This window comes from Leptonotus elevatus, chromosome 15 (genome assembly GCF_054856555.1).
Source record: "Leptonotus elevatus isolate MCC_2025b chromosome 15, RoL_Lele_1.0, whole genome shotgun sequence".
Lineage (NCBI taxonomy): Eukaryota > Metazoa > Chordata > Actinopteri > Syngnathiformes > Syngnathidae > Leptonotus > Leptonotus elevatus.
The window spans coordinates 11855726-11877361 of NC_141253.1; the positions used below are offsets into that span (position 1 = coordinate 11855726).

The 21636-nt window shown below is 36.5% G+C and overlaps 1 protein-coding gene across 2 annotated transcripts; it reads right to left on the reverse strand.

The window, feature by feature from the left end:
- Nucleotides 1–351: 351 nt before the first annotated feature.
- Nucleotides 352–20740, reverse strand: prlra (prolactin receptor a). Of its 2 annotated transcripts, XM_086097002.1 has the most exons (10): nt 20592–20740; nt 17053–17147; nt 13229–13313; nt 12819–12951; nt 10785–10954; nt 9340–9506; nt 7329–7470; nt 7118–7214; nt 6921–6990; nt 352–4632 (listed from the first exon to the last, which is right to left on the reverse strand). In XM_086097002.1, the coding sequence occupies exons 3-10, from the start codon at nt 13287–13289 to the stop codon at nt 3862–3864; spliced, it is 1611 nt and encodes a 536-aa protein (XP_085953128.1). In that variant the 5' UTR covers nt 13290–13313; nt 17053–17147; nt 20592–20740; the 3' UTR covers nt 352–3861. The 2 variants fall into 2 exon arrangements, with proteins under 2 accessions (XP_085953128.1, XP_085953127.1); XM_086097001.1 differs by lacking the exon at nt 17053–17147 and having other exon boundaries at nt 20592–20723.
- Between the last annotated feature and the right edge of the window lie 896 nt (nt 20741–21636).

Genomic DNA, 21636 nt, shown 5'->3' on the forward strand with positions numbered 1-21636 from the left:
TAATAGTAGATAAATATGTATTCATGACTTGGAGGCCCAGGTCTAATTGGCGTTCTAGCGCACTTTTACTGGCCGGAGGTCGAAAACCTCAGATTTCCTACTTTCATGGAATGCAGCAGAAGTCCGCACATTTCGGAGAGACAGGTTATTTAAAGTTTCAATCATAAAAATCATTTATGATCACGTTTCTTCAGGTGGCGGAGTGGTAGAAATGCCATTCAGTTGAGAACAATTATAAGGTAGTTGAGGGATTTGTCCATGTATTTTGAAAATGTCATCTCAGTTTCAAACCCATGGGGAAAAACTGTAATATGGAGAAGACAAGAAAATACTAATAACATTTTTTACAAATCTTTTAAAATATATTTATTTGAAAACATTTGTGGAAAATGGTGGTTTATCAGCATATTTTCAATATTTTTTTTTATGATGCTGTATAAACCTGCTTGTTGTATTCTTTACAATAAGGTCATTTAAAACCAACAAAATGTCACTTGTTGTGTACATTTATTATTATTAGAGTAAATATTCCAAAAATAGAGTGTGTTCCTTTTCAGATTCACATACAGTACACTCACCACTCTAGACAACAAAAATCATCAGGTGAAACTTTGGTACCACTTTGTTCCAAGCCGAAAATACCCATAGAGAAATTACTTCATTAAAGAAGTAGTAAGCTTCTGTACAAAAATAACCTATCAATGAAAAAAACACAGCAAAAAAATCCACTTTTCTTTGGACACGTAATTTTACATACAGGGAGTGCTCGGTTTACGAAGGTGCTGCATTCCTATTGTGGCGACATAAAACTAATTTGTGTACTTAATTGTTCTATGGTTATCATGTTTTTTCATCTCACTCACTCACACATACACACACACACAATCCCAAGAAAAAGCTTCGGCGGTTCCACTGTACATAACGGCTCATGGACAAGCTATGTCACACAACCTTGAAAATGATTCAGTCTGAAAAACAGAGATGGATTCTAAAGAGAAACACCTTGAATGTAGATTCCACAATATATTTTCTATGCAACAGATGAGCAGCAGAGGCAACTGCCTGAGGTGGGTCATGTGATGTCCTTAACTAGTTAATTGAACCAGGGAGACATTGATGACTGATTAATCTATTAGTTGATCATGATCGTGAAGATAATCTGTGAGTTTGTGGAGATGATTAATCATATTTTGGAGCAATTGCGGCAAAACTGAGTGCAGTAGTTGGCCGCAACCTGCAGGGGCGCTGTTGTTCACTTTGAACTAGTATAGTCTGAATAAGAAAATTACAGGAGTCTTATTAACTCACTCACTGCCATTAACGGCTATAAACGTCAAAAATTCATTTGAACTATTTCTATTTGTTTAACATTTTTTTCCCATTTTTGTTAACAAGAGTATGAAAACCTAGAGGAAAAAAATATATTGTACATTTAGAACAGATATAAAATTTGTGATTAATCGTGAGTTAACTACATGCGATTAATTACAATTAAAACATTTAATCGCCTGACGAGATGATTATTAAAATTTAGGGGCGTCAAGCGATATATATTTTTTTATCGTAATTAATTGCATGACTTGAATAGAGTTAACTCACAATTAATCACAAATTTTATATCTGTTCTAAATGTACAATAATTTTTTTTATAGGTTTTCATACTCTTGTTGACAAAAGTAGAAAAAAAATGTTAAGCTATTTTTTGACGTTTATAACCCGTCAATGGCAAGTAAAAGGCAATAAACAGTTATGAAAATAGAGTAGCACTTTTGAGTTGTTTTGTCAGCACCACTGTTGCCAGCCTCCAGATGATGCTCAGATCTTGAGTAGGCCCCGCCGACTCCATCCCGGAACCACGTTTACCAACCCATTGTAACTATTTACAGCAGATACATTGCAGCCACAATACAACCTTATCACGACAGCCTTGCATGTTACATCAAATGTTTCAACAGAAATAGAGTCAGACAATGTTTACATTCTTACAGGAACAGCAATACATGTTATGAATGCAGGTGTATAAACAAGAGTTAACCTTGGCAGTGTCAGCAAGTAATCATATGCTATATTCACATTATTCAAATCATAACAGCTCCATTTTGGGGTTAATTAGTAATATGTTACAATCATTTCATGTGGGTAAAACATAATCCACAATTTGATGATGTGAGTTACTGATTGCGGTTATTGTCTCTCAAACTCTGCCAATTTTTCCACTCTTTTGACGATCCGTATTTTCTTCTCAGAAGATGAGTTTTCTTTTGATTGAATGAAGATCCGACAGTCTCAAACATGTTCATACGCTAGCATATATATATAGCTTCTTAAAGCCTCCGGTGGCTGGATTATATCCTTGCCCTGGCCCCTAGTCATCACGTCATGACAAGAACAAAAGGCGCTAGCTAGCTTGTGGGCGAGCTGTAATTTGTCTTGTTGTGTGTGGGTCCATTTCACTTTGTGACATGTCTCTGTCTATAAAACACAGTGGCAAATGTTTTTCGGGCTCTATCTCACAGTACGCATCAGAGCACATACTTCCTGCTAGCTATAAACCCCACAGTAGTCGGCATAGCTTGCTAGCTAACTGTACGCTGTAGTGGTAGAACTAGACTTTGTAATAAAAAAATAAGTACCAGTAACTCGAAATTAGCCGCTGATTGAATGAAGGAGCTCAGTAGCTTGCTTGAATAGTGGGGGAGGGGCATAATGTTACATGATTATATTTTAAATCATACTGTTACATGAGTAACGTCAAGGCCTTTTGATAATTAGACTTTATACACATAACATGAAGTATTCATTTAATACGTGTATAGTCTTACTTTTGAAAGAAAATAAAGCTAATATAGATGAATGAAAAACAACTTAAAATACTGAAATAAAGTCATTTCTTTTGTATAAAAAATCTTACTGTTAGATGAGTAAAAAATGGATTTTAATGAAATATTCATATTGATGCATGTATCAAGTCTTTTTTTTCCCCAGAAGTTGACATTTTAGGTAAAGTGCATTTCTCTCAAAAATGTCTAAATGTTACGTGTTTTGTGTATGAAAAAAAAAAATGAGATTGTTACATCGTGTTGCTTTTAGTCATAATGATACATTAACTCATTCACTGCCATAAATTAATAAAAAAAAAAAGATTATTAAAAATTAGGGGCAAGAGGCGATTACAATTTTTTATTGTAATTAATCGCATGACTTCACTAGTTAACTCACGATTTATAACAAATTGTATATCTGTTCTAAATGTACAATAAAAAAAATTCTTGTTTTTCATACTTTTGTTAACAAAAGTGGGAAAAAAATGTTGAATTAATAGAAATAGTTGGAATGAATTTTTGATGTTTATAGCCATCAATGGCAGTGAATGAATAAAAAAAAAACAATATTATTAAAAATTCGGGCGTCAGGCGATTTGTTATTAATCGTAATTAATTGCATGACTTCACTAGTTAACTCATGATTATTCACAAATTTCATATCTGTTCTAAATGTACAATTAAAAAAATCCAAGTTTTCATACTCTTGTTAACAAAAGCGAGAAAAAATGTTAAACTAAAATGAATAGTTTAAATGAATTTTTGACATTTATAGCCGTCAATGGCAGTGAATGAGTTAAAGTTTTGTTTTTTTTGTGGGGAAAAAAATCATATTTTTACATGAATGTATTCCTATTTTTTAGTAAAGTCGTCTTCTTGTGAAAGAGTTATGTTACACAAATATTTTTTGTGCATGAAAAAGTCTGTCTACGTTCATGGAAAAAGGAGTTCAGAACATTCAATCCCATCCCGTTGAAGATGACAAAAATAACAATTACTAGATGAAGTTAGTTGAATGGCCATCCATAAAAAAGGATGCTCAGTATGTTGCCATTGGGAAAACGGCGGCTGTGTCGATGTAACCGCTCATTGGCGCGGCGGAGTGCATACAGGTGGCGCTCTTCTGGCTCGTATCACAAGACCGGCCCTCGCGCCCGTCCGCCGCTCCCGCCGACAATTTCTGGAGCAGCAGCAGCGTGTCGTCGCTGCCCACCCGCTTCACCTGGCTGTAGTCTTGCTCGTGGAAGGTGGGCGGCGGGGGGCAGCCGACCCCGCCGCTCCACGGCTGGAGGAGGACCACGTCGTCCTCCATGACCGTCTGCACGCCCACGTACTCGACGGACCAGCGAGCGGGCGACTGTTTGTGACCGGGGGCGGAGATATTGACGTCGCTGCGGGCTTTGATTTGCTTGCGCACCCGCCCTTCCGAGGGCCGCAGAAGATGAGAAGGGCCGGTGAACACGGAAGGCCAGGTTCTACCTCCCGCGTCTGCTCGAGCAACCTCCAAGTCTTCCGGTTCGGCTTCCCCCGTGCTGTCTTCATGCTCTTTGGGCCGGCCGCACTTTTCCATCAGCAGGGTGCGACTGTCGCAGCTACCTCGGCCCGAGTCGCTGTCGGAAGTCGAACTCTCCGACTTGAAGCCGCCGTCGGCGCTATCGAGGTCCTTGCTCGCCTTCAACATGGCCTCCCGCTCTTCTGGGATGTAGACCTCCAGGTACTCCACCAGCAGGTCGTCGCTGTTGGAGGACGACGACATCGGGGGGAATTCAGACATCGCCAGCGCACTGAAGATGTCCTCGGACTTGCCTTTCTGCATGGGAAGAACCATTTCTCGGTTATGCAAAAGTGGTGCTTGAAAGGCACACTGCCCAAGTACAGTTCAGTTGTATTGAACTCATTCACTGCCATTGACGGCTATAGACGTCAAAAATTAATTTGAATAATTTCTATCAGTTTCACATTTTTTTCCACTTTTGTTAACAACCTAGGATTTTTTTTTATTGTACATTTAGAACAGATATAAAATTTGTGATTAATCATGAGTTAACTATTGAAGTCATGCGATTAATTAAGACGCCTGACGTGATTCAAAAAAGAAAAAAAGATTATTAAAAATTAGGGACGTCAGGCAATTAATTTTTTAAAATCAGAATTAATCGCATGACTTCACTAGTTAACTCACAATTAGTCACAAATTTTATATCTGTTCTAAATGTACAATAAAAAAATATAGGTTTGCATACTCTTGTTAACCAAAGTGGAAAAATATGTTAAACTAATAGAAATAGTTCAAATGAATTTTTGACATCTATAGCCGTCAATGGCAGTGAATGAGTTAACTTTTGTGTACAATTTTTCCAAATGTATGCACAATGTTAATGTCCAATCTGTGCATAATGTTCCAATAACTTGGAATAGCATTACAGTATTTATACGACAACTAGGACCTATTACGCTACTTTTTTTCTAATGTTGGCCATTATAGTGGTACTTGGAGAACTTGGTAAATTTTTAGGTGGTACTTTGTATAAAAGGCTTGCAAACAACTGGCCTATAAATCCCACACGATGGCAGCAAATAATTTTTTTTTGTCTAAATGAAGCTCCTTAATTCACTTCAGCATAGTTCCTTGGCACTAACCAAGTACTACATTTGTCCAAATGAAGCTCCTCAACTCACTTCAATGTTCTTACTTGGTCACAAGGTACCAGAAGTTTGCACCAAAGCAACACAATGGTGCCTTGAGATACGAGTTTCATTTGCGTGACTACACTCACATCGCAAATTATCTTTCCCCATTTTAATGAATGGAAATGTAATTAATCTGTTCCTTTAAAATAAAGTTTTTTAATAAGAAAAACAGCACTGTAATATTGAACATTGTAAAAAATATACAACATCAACATGATTAAATTGAATGTTAAAAAAATAAACACTCTTTGCATCATGAATAATTAATTGTGATGGTGTGGCTACTTCATGTGTACTGTACACACAGATAATAACGAATATATATGCCTGTAAGTATTGTTAGTTAGTTAGTTAGTTAGTTAGTTAGTTAGTTAGTTAGTTAGTTAGTTAGTTATAACTAGGGCTGTCAGTCGATTAAAATTGTTAATTGTAATTAATCGCACGATTTCCATAGTTAACTCACCATTAATCGCAAATTAATCACACATTTTATGTGTTTTAAATGTCCAATAAAATATATATTTTCAAGCTATTAATTCTCTTGTTAAATAACAAAGAAGTAGACAAATATGTTCATCGTGTATTTCATTGATACACTAATTTCATAATAATTCATAAAGTTATATAAGTTAAAAAGATATACTATACAAGTTAAATGAGTGTTAAAACATTGAGTCTTCGATTTCTGTTGAGCAAATTTTTCTGCCACTAGGCGGCATTAGCGTTTCATGTTGGATGTTGGCGACCGGAACAGTACATTTTCGTTTCAAATCAAGGGCAAAATTAATTAGAACACGAAGCAACTTGATGACTCCTGCCCATTCTATTCATTGTAAATTACAACTTGACCCAAGTCACGACAAATGTAAATTCTATTGTTGCTCAGTTGTGTTATAGTCACTGCTTCGTACAACAATGTTTGCCTTTATTTTGTTTCTTATGGATGTCATTAGCGACTCAGCTTTCCTAGCAGACCACGTGATCGTGTGCTGTCTTTTTTTAAAATTTATGTTGTTGTTCTTTTTTTCGGAATGAAAGGATAAAGCGAAACCGTACATTTCTTCTAAGTAAAAGGCAGCGGCACTCAATGGGAAGATGAAGTGGTCGAACCCAGCAATTTTCCATCTTCCATCAAAAAAAGCCATAACAACAGATGTAAAGCCCCTCGAACATTATAGGCAGAAGGCAATTTTCAAGCTTCATTCTATGCCGACATGGAATGAGGGAGAAAATCGATAGTGCAATTTAATTGTGTTAGGGCACTAACCGTATGTGTAAAACCACTTTAACGCTCCCCCCCACCCCCCACCCCCCCGACGGGGTCATCTGACTCACTCGCTCTGATTGACAGATTTTGTAGGATCTCAACATGTAATTTGTATGTTGAAAGAAATAAGTGGCTATTACCTTTAGAAGCTGCTGATCAAATCCTTTTATTTTAGGACCAGGGACCGGTGGTAGGAGGCAGTGTTTCAAGCTTCTCGGGTGAAAATAACAAGAGAAACAACAGAATTACAACCAAAAGATCTTAAACAAAAGCTGCAATGTCAATAAATGAGAGGCGACACACTTCACTCTATTGTCAACACTTTCTTTTCTTTTACCTGCGACTATTCATGTGCAGCAGCCATGTGATGATGAGGAAGATAAAGGCGCAAACAGCGGTGATGACGATCCACGCTGACTTTTCCCGATAGAAATCTGACCGTATATTTCAAAAGAAAACATCACAAACACAAAATGACCTCTTGTCTCTTACTAACAAAAACCTTTATGATTGCTACAATGGTTATTTGTGTGTGTGTGACGTCTTACAGTCAGGAAACCGGATTTGAGACGTAGAGCTCCATTCGCTCCAGAAGCCGTGGTCGGGTTTGCAGCGCACCTGAACGAGGTTCAAGCTGCCGGAACGCAGGCTGAAAATGTTGAAAAGCTTCTGCTGGCCAGCCACGTGAGTCTGAACACACACAGCACAGCTTTTTAAAATGGTGTTGGCAAATATTGTAACGGAACATAATGGAGTGCAGATGGACCACTGCGAAGACTGAAGAAGAACTATTAATTCATTCACTGCCATTGACGGCTTTAGACATAAAAAATTCATTTGAACTATTTCTGTTAGTTTAACATTTTTTTCCACTTTTAACAAGAGTATGAAAACCTAGAAAAAAAGTTGTTATTGTACATTTAGAACAGATATAAAATGTGTGATTAATCGTGAGTTAACTATTGAAGTAATGTGATTAATTACAATAAAAAAATGTAATCGCCTGACGACCTAATTTCTAATAATCTGTTCTTTTCTTTTTTTAAATAATCTTTTTTCAAAAACCTAATGTCTAATAATCTTTTCTTTACTTTTTTAAAATGATATTTTTTCAAAAAAAGAAAAGATTATTAAAATTAGGGTGTCAGGCCTAATTAATCCAACAAAACATAGGATTGCAATTTTTAAAGGGTGATTTTATTTATGAAGGAAACAAAGCTTTTCTTTTTTTACTAGTAAAGTACTTGCTCCACTTTTCCTTCAAGGGGAATTGGGGTGTTGCCGTGGCCACCTCCGAGTGCACCACCGTTCCGCCGATAACCTGCCGAAATTCAACTGAGCCAAAACAACGAATAGAAGAAAGCTATTTTCCATATCAATAAGTGGACAACAACTCAATAATAGCATTTTATTTGTATATTGAATATTAATGAGAAATTTAACTGATTTACATGCAAGGGATTTAACCCTATAAAGCCAAACGTACCATATTAAATACAAGACATTTTGAGCCCTCAAGATAAAGGTGTCACTTTTGTGACAAAATTAGAGATAGACCAATTATCTGCAATTTTGTATTTTGAAGCATACCGGCACTTGTCTTTTGAAAACATTGACGGCAAATAAGAAATCAAATTAACACTATAAAGCCAAACATATCATACATGAGATTTTGAGCCATCTATTTCATCAGTTTAATATTTTTTTCCCATCAAAACCCTGACGTATATGATCTGACACATGCATTGCACGGATAATCCATTAGAGGGCAGTAATCACCCACTGATTTTCCAGCGACCAAGATTGCCCCAATTGAGAAAGGAGCTTATTAATAGTGGGAAATGTTCTTTTTAATTTTTATAAATACTTAATACTTACTATTTTTTGATATATTTTTTTTAATGTTTGATATGTCTGTTTATTATTACCGGCATATTTTTGACAGTTAGAAATGTACGAATTTAAAGCATTGTGACCGGATGTATCAAATATGATACAAATCAGTGGAAGTTGATTTTCACGAGAAAAAAATTTGTTCAAAAGGACCAATATATTTAGAAAGAATCTGAATTTTCTCTCATATGTTTCATGCTTTAGGCTTTAAAGGATTAAGACCAGCTGAAATAGCTTGAAAAATGGTATTGTGTTTTTTTCCCCCCAAACCAAATTATCTTGCAAACCCTTCAAAAGGGGGCATTTAAGTTATTCGATAAATGTGGAAAAAAATAGGCGTTAATGAGTTAACTGACACTAAATTTTGCGGAAATTCATTTTGTAATTTTTGTGTAAACCCCGCTAACGTTAAAACCAAAACAAAACCTCCCACATTTGTGCTCTTGCACTACTAGTAAAGATCTGAGATAAAGGCGCATTCAACACAAAGCGGGGATTTTATAAAGTGTCCTAATCCGAGGGAGCAGCTGGCACACGGACTGAGGCGTGTGAGCTCAGGTTTCATCCATTGGCCGCTGCCTTGGAGACTTCCGTCGGAGCGGGTTACTCCGCGCCGACGAAGGCCACAGGTAGCAATAACCAGGACAAAAGGTTACCTGTACGTACCTCCCACTCGTTTTCCCCCTCCGACCGGATGCGAAGCTCGTAGATGAGCGTGATCCAGCCGGAGCGAGTGTCGGCCTTGCGGGGCGGCGCCCACGTCACTCGCAGGAAGGGCCAGCCTTTGTCCTCCATGATGCTAAGTGACACGTTCTCAGGACGGTTGGGTTGGACTGAAGAGGAAGACAACATCAAAAAATGGATCATATTTATCAGGGCCACTTTTTTCAGACTGATGCCAGTCCAAATACTCAATTCTTGAGTCGTCACCGATACCAATAGCAAGTCCTGATACCAGTAGTACTTTTGATACATAACATTTTCCCCAAAACACAATGACAGATAGTTTTAAAGAAAGACCATATACCAATGTAGCATTTTTCTTTAAAATTGCATACAAATGCTGGGTATTGGCCCGATACCAACACTATTGGTATTGGTACTCACCCATCACTCATTTTTAACTCATTCACTGCCAACAACGGCTATAGACGTCAAAAATTAATTTGAACTATTTTTTATTAGTTTCGCATTTTTTTCCATTTTTATTAACAAGAGTATGAAAACCTAGAATTTTTTTATTGTACATTTAGAACAGTAATAACAGATATACAATTTGTGATTAGTCTGACGCCCCTAATTTGTAATAATATTTTCTTTTCTTTTTTTTTTATTAGGGGCATCAGGCAATTACATTTTTTAAAATTGTAATTAATCACATAACTTCACTAGTTAACTCACGATTAATCACTAATTTGATATCTGTTCTAAATGTACAATATTTGTTTTCTAGGTTTTCATACTCTTGTTAACAAAAGTGGAAAAAAAAATGAAACTAATAGAAATAGTTCAAATGATTTTTTGACGTCTATAGCCGTCAATGGCATTGAATGAGTTAATAACTTCTTTTTTTTGTGGTACTTTTTGTTTAAATTCCCAAAAAGTAATGATCATAACCAACAATAATGAAACATTAAATAAAGTAATAACACAAAAATTCAAGTGTGACTGCTTAGTGGAGCGGAATGATTTTGAAAAATAATCGAATTAGGATTTATTTTCCCTCAATATTGCGATGTATTGCACAATTATTTTTTCCAGTGCCCTTTTTCAAGGACACAAGCGATAAATTTATCTTTTTGTATTTAAAAAAAAATCTGATTTATTATTTATAAATATTTTGGCCTTATAGGTTAGCCTTCCGCTAAAATAAAAGCAAAAGAACCATGAATTAACATCAAAGCTGTCCTTGGCATTAAGATGCCACAAGATGGCGCCAAAGTAATATTTTATTGTATTGCTGGCTCATCTGATGGCAGTCCAAACCATGAAACATCAAATTTTCTAAAAATGTTGAACTTGGAGGTTCCTTGACGAAAACAAACATTTTACTACCAAGAGAAGAAGAAGGCAGCCTCAAGGACAAGATGGCCGCACGTACAAACCCTCACCGATATAGACCACGTCGACATCCACGGGGTCGGAGAAGGTGCTGCCCAGTCGGTTGGTGGCCACCACGGTGATGTTGTAGTTGACCCAGATTGACGTGTTGTTCTTGTTAAAGAAGCACGAGTTCTCCCCTCCCGTGAAGTAGTCGGGGCACTCGTACACAAAGTCGGAGCTGGAGGCAGGAGTGGGTGGGAGGGAGGGAGGTAGGGAGGGCGAACCATTACTGAGCTTGGAAGGTAAATGATTAGTGATTACTGATTGTAAGGGGGTTTGTTTGTGTACGTCTGCAGTACATGAAAATGGACAAATAAGCACAGGGCAGCACAATTAACTAAATTAAAAGTGGAATACGATGTACGGCGTTGAGTGGCTGAAGGAATACAGATGTGCAAATTGCCAAAGGCATTGTAAAGCACTAAGTGGTTGGTTAGGCTGTAAAGAAGAATCCATTTGCACTGAATAATCGAATGGATGAATGTTACTCCATAATTCTCGTCAGTATCTTCAGGCATAAAGGAGACTTCCCATTAAATTAAACACATGACAAATTGCTAGTTACGCCCAAACAGAAAATCCATTTCATTCGCCTGAATCTTTCACACAACACAGCGAAGGCAGGATACTGGTTAATTTTGTGCATTTTCACACATTGCGATATTTCAAGATAAATGTGTCACTTTTGTGACAAAATTAGTGATAGACCAATTATCTGCAATTTTGTATTTTGAAGCGTATTCATATTCAATCAAATTAACCCTATAACGCCAAACGTATCACATTAAACAGTACAAGACATTTTGAGCCCTCTATTTCATGAGTATAATATTTTTTTCCCATTAAAACCCTGAAGTATATGATCCGACACATGCATTGCACTGATAATCCATTAGAGGGCAGTATCACCCAGCTGATGGCTTTTCCAGCAACCTTGTAATTCACAATGGAGAGACATCTATACTTATTAATAGTGGGAAGTGTTCTTTCTGATTTTTGGAAATACTAATATGTTTAATATGTCTGTTTATTATTATATTTTTGACAGTTATAAATGTATGAATTTAAAGCATTGTGGCCGGATGTATCAAATATGACACAAATCAAATGTCATATGTGGAAGTTGATTTTTTAAAAAAAGAAAGTTTTTTTGTTTCTTCAAAAGTACCAATAAATACTTTATTTACAAAGAATCAGAATTTTCACTCATATATTTCAGGGTTCAGGCTTGATGGGGTTAAAACTGTTATTTTGGCGCTGCATCACAGCCAAAATGCTGGGAACTTCCTACACTTTTTGTTTGAACTTCAAACAAAGATAAGTGAAAGATGAATATTCACGTTGTGGAAAACTTTATTTACTCTAGAAAACTTTAGCGAGCTATTTATTTGTTGAAGAATTTATTCAACTTTCAAGGAGACTTGATGCTGTGCCTAGCAGCTTCCAGTTATTTTTGTGGTTTCATTTTAAAATCAAATAATAATGTAAAGTAGTGATTTCTGTAGTAAAGTAGTAGAAGTAATTTCCACGAAAAAAAAGGTCAATTTTTGTTTATTATCTGAAAATAATCGAATTACGACAATATTAGTAATAAATTTTGCACATCAAAAATTATGAGAATAAATTCAATTTTAATATTACAGGAAAAAAAACTTTATATCATAATTGCAATTTAAAAGTTTAATGTTACCAGAAAAAACATATTTATGTATTTAGTTATTATAATCAAGTCGGAAATTTGTATGTTGCAAAAATACCGTTCCTGGCCATGTACGGCCCACGAGTCGCAGGTTTCCCACCACTAGTGTGCAATGCAGTAATCGTGTCTTGCTCGGTGGATGCTGACCGCCATGCAGCATAGCTCCGTGTCATCTTGATCCTCTTACAGCTGTCTGCGAGCCACAAGGTGAATGCCAGCAGCAGACAATGCTATACTTTCCCATTTACTTCACGCTTTGAGCTGGACACACATGACCTTTGCCCCAGAAGAATGCTGACAAAGCACGATGAAATAGAAGACGAGAAAGAAGGGAAGCCCTGACCTTTCTTTGCCGTAGTAGAGCGCATACGTGGTAGGCAGTCCTCCGTCTGAACCAGGCTGCCACCAGCAGGTGAAGGTCTCTTTTTCAGGAGAGCGACAGCTGGTCAGTGTGGGCTTCCCTGGCGGACTCAGAGCTGAGAGACAGACAGGAAGGAAGCTTTAGACCGGATACTCTTGTGGCCTGTTTTATGAAATTAGAAGAATAGAAAATTGACGCTAATTTGATGCAATTTTAACAAAAAACGCTATATTGGGAAATGTTGGTCTTTTTTGGAAAATTGACTCAAGAGTTGAGTACTTATACTAGTATCGGTCTGAAACAAAAAGTGGCAAACCAGACGAGGCACTTTCTGAAAACAAGTAGAAGCAGGAAGCTGATTGGCTTTGGACACAACCCCCCCGAGGGTATACCTTTAGCGTGTGATGTGACAACCAGCAACAGCAGCCAGGTCAACTCCAGAACGTTCCTCATCGCGGCACCACACACCCTTCAGGGCTGCAGGAAGGACAGAAAACATCAACAATGGCGGTTAAGGGGGGTTTGTGCTAGTGGTGTGTGGTTTTTGCTAAATTGCTCAAATTTCCATGACAACCTTAAACCTAAACCTTTCTGTTCAAAACATGATGAGGAAACAAGTTGACATTTTACGAGAACGATGTCAGAGTGTTACAGAGGCGGGGAGTGTCTCGTAACTGCAAAAGTAAAGTCGTAACATTCCGAGGAAAAGGAATTTTAACTATGAGAATAACGTCATCATCATCATCACAAGGTTGCCATGTTATGTGAATTAAGACCTAATTTAGATTTTTTTTTTAATATTTTTTTTTTTTAATGTTTAAAAAAAGACCTAATTTTGAGACAAAAACTCCTATGATAAGTCAAAAGTTGTCATATTTTGAGAATAAATATGTACTTTCTGCACCAAAAAAAATCACTATTAGGGGGAAAAAATGTAAGTGATAATTTTTGCAGCATAGTTCGAATATTATGAGGAAAAAAATTAATTTGTTGAAATAAAGTCAGAATACAAGTAAAGAATTTGTCATGTTATGTGAATTAAGTAGAAATTTACCAACAAAAATGTTATTAGAACAAAGGTAGCCATTATATCAGAATAGGGTCATAATTTTTAGGGGAAATAAAGTCTTAATGTTACAAGAAAAATGTTCACGGTGTAAAGTCATAATTTGGTGACGCTGATGAAGTCTTAAAAATATGAGGGAAAAAATCTTATCCAATTGAGGAAAAAGCTGGATTTTGGGAAATTTTAATATTGCAATATTATACATAATAACAAATTTCAAATTTTTGTAGAAAAAGTCTTAAAATGTTATATAAAAAAATTACAATGGTAAAAATGTGCAAACACCTGCATTTAAGAGTCCACGTTTTCCCCCCTTATAAAATAAAAAAAAACGTTTTAATAGCACAAAGAAAAATGTGTGTGCAACTTTGTTCTTGTAAAATCAGCCTTTTTTCTCTCGATGAGTTGTGATTTTTTTCTTTCTATTATGTACTTTGTGTTAGGGACGCAGGTGTTTGTTTGTTTCATTCATACATTTGAGTAATTTTACGTAATTTCCGCACAATTTTCCCACATAAAATGTTATCTTTTTTCTTGTGAAATTATGACTTTTGGGGGGGGGACTTTTTTAGTGGTAGCTTGCAGTTGGCAAACAAGTAGTAATGTACATTACTGCCACCTAGTGCCCACTTATCTGTAATGCAACGGGCTGTTTGGCATCATATTCGCAAATTCACATCATATTTTATTTTGGGTGTGTCCTATTATCTGTTATTCACTGAAAAGTGTACGTATTCATTTAACATTTTGGTGCTCAGACCAAAGCAGTAAAAGTATTGCTTTTTTGCCATCTGGAGGAATCTTGGTTCCTAGGAGCTATGTTTAAGTGAGGTGACGAGCTTCATTTAGACAAAAGTTGTGCTTTGACACATGTGCAGACAATTATAAACCTTGAACTCATTCACTGCCATTGACGGCTATAGACGTCAAAAATTCATTTTAACTATTTATATTAATTAAACTTATGAGTATGAAAACCTAGGGAAAAAAATATTGTACATTTTAAACAGATATAACATTTTTGATTAATCGTGAGTAAACTATTGAAGTCATGCGATTAATTACAATAAAAAAAAATTAACCACCTGACGCGATTTTGGAATTTTGGAATCGCGTCAGGTGATTAATTTTTTTAAAATCGTAATTAATTAAATGACTTCACCAGTTAACCCATGATTAATCACAAATTTTATATCTGTTCTAAATGTACAATTAAAAAAAATCTAGGTTTTCATATTCTTGTTAACAAAAGAGAGAAAAAAATTTAAACTAATAGAAATAGATCAAATGACTTTTTTTTTTACGTCTATAGCCGTCAATGGCAGTGAATGAGTTAATGTCTCTCAAACTCAATATATATCCGTCTGAGAAAGGACACTTTTATTCTCATTCTCCCAAATCAACAGAGCGGATTAATCAAAGTGTTTATCATATATACCGTATTTCCCTCTTTGTGAGGGTTTACGCTAAGGATTAAACATGAAAATAAATACAATCCTCTCCATTTCTGTCTACCTCTACCAGCTGGCACATGCGGCAGAAGCGATTGCATAACCGGGCAGCGGCTCGCTCTTAGCATTGCTCGTACACAGCGTGACCCTTTTCATTACTGCACCCGCCTAGGACGGCTGACCCGTAAGCTAGCTCGCTAACTAGAAGAAGCACATCTGGCGACGTGCAGATGTTTTGCGAAACGTGTAGTAATCATGACGTTACCCTGCTAGTCTCATGCCATCATAGCTATTTAGCACACCGAGAGCGCCACTTTTTCAACGCTCTCCTTGGTGGTGCCTTGATACTGTCACCATGATCTGCTAATTGGCATTAAGGCCACGCCACTGGATTAGCTTCCTGCTGTATATAGCGGTGCTTACGTAACTGGAGGGCCGGCATCCAATAAGCTGCTAAGAAGACAGGAGAGCGCCATGAAGCAGCGTCAACTATGAAGCCCTTCAACGCTGTGCAGCGTGTTAAACGTAACTGATTTTCAGGAAGATGTACGTCCGCCACTCGGCTTGACCTCCTCCCTAATAAATATTAAATATAAATGTGTACGTACTAGCTGGAAACTCTATCACCCCTTATAATAAATGAATAAATAAATACATGTAAATTTCAACACCTTTTTTTAAAAGTGTGAACTAGTTCATTTTTGGACTGATGAACTTAGTTTGAAAAATTCAAATTCTGAACTATGAACTGAACTAGTTTATTTGAACATTTGTGAGCTGAACTTTGAACTAGTTCGCATAGAAAATGAACTTTCCCAACACTGTCTACACTTTTTTTCAAGAGACTGGGCCTCAATTTAGAGGAGGTAGCTAATTGGTCCATTTTCAAGACAGTAAACCAATCAGGATATAGAATGAAAAATGCCCAACTCTATCCCTGTAACATAAATGTGGTGTGAATGAATCCACTTTCACACGAAGATGTCATTTTGACACCTTTGGGTGGGAGGACTCAAGGTTGGGGAACATATTGTAGGCTTGAGTCAGCATATTCTGCTATTCACCGCCGGTTGTCGCATTTTATAAAACAAAAGTCAAGTAATATTCACAAAGAAACGAGCCAATGTGGCACCCAAGGTGAGACTTTTTCAATTTTAACATTGCCTTCAATTTAATTAAGTATAATTTATTTAAGTATAAAATTGAACTTTTTTTTTACTTCCATGTTTCATTACCATCAAACAAGTCATCTAAGTGACTTTTGTTGCGACATCTAATTGGACAACCCAAAAGGAGCAACAACTTGACTTTCGTTGCACCTCTTATTTTCTTTCCTCTTTTTTCCGTCCCTATGCTCTGCACAGTATTGATTATTTTGACATGTTTTCAGTTCTCTGGAGTTACATTAAAAACGAGGCCTTCCAACCACACAGAGTGAAAGGATAAAAATCTCTTACATTAGTCACTGGCAATGAGGTGCATGAAAAGAAAAAGCTACAAAAATAACAAAAAATACACAATAATATGGTTTATGTGCCCCCGTTAGTCTAAACATGGCATTCTGGTGAATATTGTCCTTGGGTAATATGAATTAGGCAGCAAAATCCACCTGTTTTTTAAAATTAATCTCAATCTCATTTTGCCACTTGCTGTCGACTGATGATGACATCACAGTTGGTAACGACTAATCACGGCTCACCTGTTTTCTGAAGCTGAGCTGCGATTGGTTGTTACGGAGCCCGAGCAACTGTGATGTCCTTTTCACTTGACAGCAAGTGGCAAAATGGCCGCGCCCTGTAATGGATAAAAAGGGGTGGAGTTTGCCTTTTCATTCATATTCCACAAACGCAATAATCAGAATACCATGCTTAGACTAGTGAAGGTGCATAGAACATATCATTGTAAAGAATATTTTTGGGTTGACTTCCCTATTAATTTTTTTTAACTAATAACAGAAATATAATATACATTGGGGGTTTCTCTCTCTCTCTCTCTCTCTGACGTTTCACTTTTTTCTACAACAAATAAGGTTGTCACTGTTGCTTTAATGTATTGGTTCAAATAAAGAATTCATGTAAACAATTAATGTACATGTTCTTATTGCCCTTTAATATGTAACATTTTACAAAAGGGGCATGTCTTGCATTTACAAACTTGCACGTTTGGTTTAAGATTTGGACATTCACTCTAAAAACAGATGGGTCAAAAATGGACTGTCACTGTACTTGGGTCGATTTGACCCAACTTAGGGTTAAGAAATTGGTCTTTCAATGTAAAACAACTCATAAATGGTCAGATATTTTACTTGGGTCACAAATTGGGTCATTTTGTATAAAACAACCCAGAAAGTTGGGTCAAATTGACCCATAAAGTGGATCAGTCCATATTTGATCCACAATTGCGTTATTTTTTACCCAACTCTTTTTAGAGTGTTTGAAAAAAAAAACACACACAAACTGCATACTGGTATAATTGAATGAGTGAAATCCTTTTTGTAACATCACTGCCCGTAAATATGCTGCAATGGACTTCCTTTAACCTGCGCAATGAAAGACTCGAGCAGTCACAATTATGACTCAAGTGCTTATATACACAGTTAAAAAGCAAGCATTTAGGTTATTTATGTCCTTCCTTCCTGTTTTTTTCCCGACAAGATGCTCACTTTGAAACGGATGTAGAGTAGTGCATTGGCGAAGGCTTGGTATGAATAAAAAGGAGAGGCTGCTGAATGGGTTTTTCTTTGAATAACAGTCTTGCAAAGCAACAGCAACAGTAGCTCCCACACAAAAGTGCAATCATTATCAGCCCATGAATCGCCATAAAAGCTAAATTACATTTCAATCTCAGATAAAGACAGTCACAGCAGTACTTTTTTGTATTACATTTAGCCATTACTATTCCATGGAAATTCAAATCAATTGTAAAACAAACAAACAGCAAAGTCCACTTAAAAATTTATTTTTAATCATGTCAAGCATCGTCAAGTGGCAGCAGACTGCCGCGTCATATAAAAGACCATTTAGCCCCACCATTCAAAAAGCTAGCAGGCCCTGTTTGGTAAATTTAAAATCGGATCAGTTAAACAAAAAAAAAAGAATAAAGAACGAAAAAAATATGATTATTAAACATTATTATTGTGTACTGGAAGCTGGGCAGCCAAAACAGGCTATGAAATGAATTAATATAATTGTATGTAAGTAAATGGAGGGCAGTGCTTCTGATAGCATTTAAGCTAGCAGAGAAGGCTTTGAACACCCTGAGCGCACAACTGCTTAGTACGATGCATTTATTAGTTTATCTCAGAAGATTAAGAATGTATACCTGTCAGTATTGCTATTGTATCGCTGTGTTCAAATATCTGTGGCCGAAACAGTTAGAACACATCAGAGCTTGTTTCATTAGCCCGTCTGGAGAGTTGGGGAATCTAGATTAGCCACAGATTAGCTTTAGCTACATGTGCTTCTACTCAACTCGCAGGTAAAAAAAGCTTGTGGCTAAAACCAAAATATTTCAGGCTTTTTATTTTGTGTACCTGGATTCCCCAACTGTGCGACTCTGTGACATTTTGAATTGTGTGTTAGCAATAGGCTGGCGGACTTTGGGGGTGGGGTGGGTGGTGTGGGTCACATTGTTTAGTTAAATACATAACATGACTTTGTTTTATGTTTAGTTTTACAGTAAACTTGAACTGAGAGTGGCAATAAACAGCAAGCACGTGGCCTCTATTTTGACAGTTGTTAACTGTCTGCCAAACTGCTGCTTGTTTTAAAGTTCAACGCCCACAACAATACATCCGGGAAGTAATCACAGCGCTTCACTTTGTCCACATTATGCTACAGCCTCATTCCAAAATCAAATAAATTCATTTTTCTCCCTCAAAATTCTACACATGCATTTTGGCAAATTTATTAAAAACAGAAAACTAACAATTACCATGTATATAAGCATTGTATGTTTGTTAATTTACATATTCTTGAAAAAAATACAAATATGAAAGCAAAAACACAACCAATATAAAATATAAAAATATCGGGGGGGGGGGGGGGGACTAACAACACTGTGTATAGCCTCAATAAAAATATCTTCTACCTAATTAATTATTATTTGAATTGAATTATTAACAGCCTTTGTCACAAAAATCTAAATTGAGCTTCACGTTTCATCCTGTTTCCACTGACCATTCTTAGGAGGTTCCAACAGCTTAATTGGAGTCCACCTCTCTATATAAAAGGTCCCACAGGTGACAGACGGTGCATGTCAGAGCACAAACCAAGCATCAAGTCAACGAATTGTCTGCAGACCTTGAATGACTACCCTTGAGTGACCTAATGATGACAAGCCGAGCTCAAATGCAAGCCATATACTGGACAGTATACTGTACGTATATAAAGCAAGGGGTGCAATAACAGTGGAAACGTTTTCTAACATTGTAATCCAGTATTGACTTGATCGGCTTGTTGCTATAACGGACAACGCCTCTCTCACCCTCAACCCGCTTGAACCAGACTCAAGCAAACGCCAGCGGACACGCAGATCACAGTCATGGAAATCCCATTACAGGATCTATTGTAAGGCTTTTAAGCATATGCAATGACAATTCAGCTTTTGCAAAAGCTGTATTCCTTATTGGAATGATTTCATTAGATTGTGCAGGTGTACTCTGTGTGTATTTTCCACTCACATGCACACTCAAAGTGAAGAAAGAAAAACATGCACATACTCTAAGCTCTATCAGTTTCTTTGCAAATGTAATCTTGCAACGAAGTTGCTACACTTGTATTAATTAATATAATGTTAAGTTTTGTAATATTTTATTAGTATTTTTTTATCAATGCACTTAAAATATTGTTTCTACTGTATTTGCAATGTATATTTGATAACAATATTTCAAAAGATATATTTTATTAATGTACTATTTTATTTGTAATTCAAATCTAGATCATATTTTTTTATATTTTAATTTTGTACTATTTTATTTGTAATTAATATTTTATGAAAAAATAGTTTGAGCAAAATTTTTGTAGTTTGGAATTTATATTAAATAATATAAATGAGTATTCTTTTTATGCATACTTTTTTCTTCTTTTTTTTTTACTACACACAATATTGAATTTCAATGCACTAATACATAGATGCGTGTACCTTCTACAACCCAGTGTGACACCACTCATGACACTTCTGCCCTGTAAATATATTTAAAACATATATAAATAAATCAATATGGAAAAACTAACTTACCAGCCAGTCAGTGTTTCAGCGTGTGTCCACGTAAGCCGGCGGTGGCACTCCACACAAGAGCGGACTGGTCCAAGTAATTCTGCCCGGAGGCGAGGCAGACATTACTGGCAGAGCCGCGTGGTTGGTTCAAGCCTTGGTGTGGGAGGAAACTTTGCAACATCCCTGCGACTCCCAACACAAGGGAAGGGGAGGGAGGCTGGCTGTTGTTTCGCACGCCCCTTTCACGCTTAACAGGCGGAGCTGAAAAACAACTTTACAACAGTTACATTACATACTGTATAACTCTGCTGCTGAATGAAAGTAAGACCACAACAATTAAAAGGACAATCATTTTGGTACCCTCAAAATGGATGTGGAAACAAATCAAAGGTTTTCCCCTAGGTCGTGGCGTCTGTAAAGCTGATGGTATACTATATGGTGTTCAAAAATAAAGTGCTTTTAAGTTTTGCCCAGAAAACGGATTAATTATAATCCATCAGTTCAACTAATAATTCAAATTTAATACATTTGTACAAAGTGAGGATTCACCCCTAAAAAAAAACCTTACCTCAAAATGCACTTTTATTCTCTGTACATATATATATATATTTTAATTGCTATGGAGTACATTTGTTACACGTGTTTCATTTCGGACACATACAAGACTATTGGAGTACTTCCTTTTTTTCCCATTTCCATCTCAAACTCTATGATACTAATCAAAGGCGGTGCCACTAAGTGGCATGGGGGTGTTAACTATTTCCACGACACACACACCACCTGGCCTTCTGAACAGATGTGGTATCTGTAAAGCTCACATTTACAGCAGAGTTTGAAGAGAATGTGCCAGTAAGCTAGAAAAATGATCAATTATGATACATTCAGTTGTATTTACTGTACATGATTTCAACTGAGAATCCGTATTTCATACATTTGTGCAAATACAGGAATCCCCCATCCTCTCCCCCCAAGTAGTGTCCGCGAAAAAAAATAAAGCAAGTCATCACTGAGAAAAGCGATAATATAGTTTAATATATGCATTGTATAATATGAATATATACACACA

Coding starts and splice junctions, on each gene's coding strand:
- prlra (XM_086097002.1), bottom strand. CDS start 13,289: ATGAGGAACGTTCTGGAGTTGACCTGGCTGCTGTTGCTGGTTGTCACA. Junction 9,507..10,784: donor TGTCGACGTGGTCTATATCG/GTGAGGGTTTGT, acceptor CTTCCTCTTCAG/TCCAACCCAACCGTCCTGAG. Junction 6,991..7,117: donor CTGCACATGAATAGTCGCAG/GTAAAAGAAAAG, acceptor TCACCCGAGAAG/CTTGAAACACTGCCTCCTAC.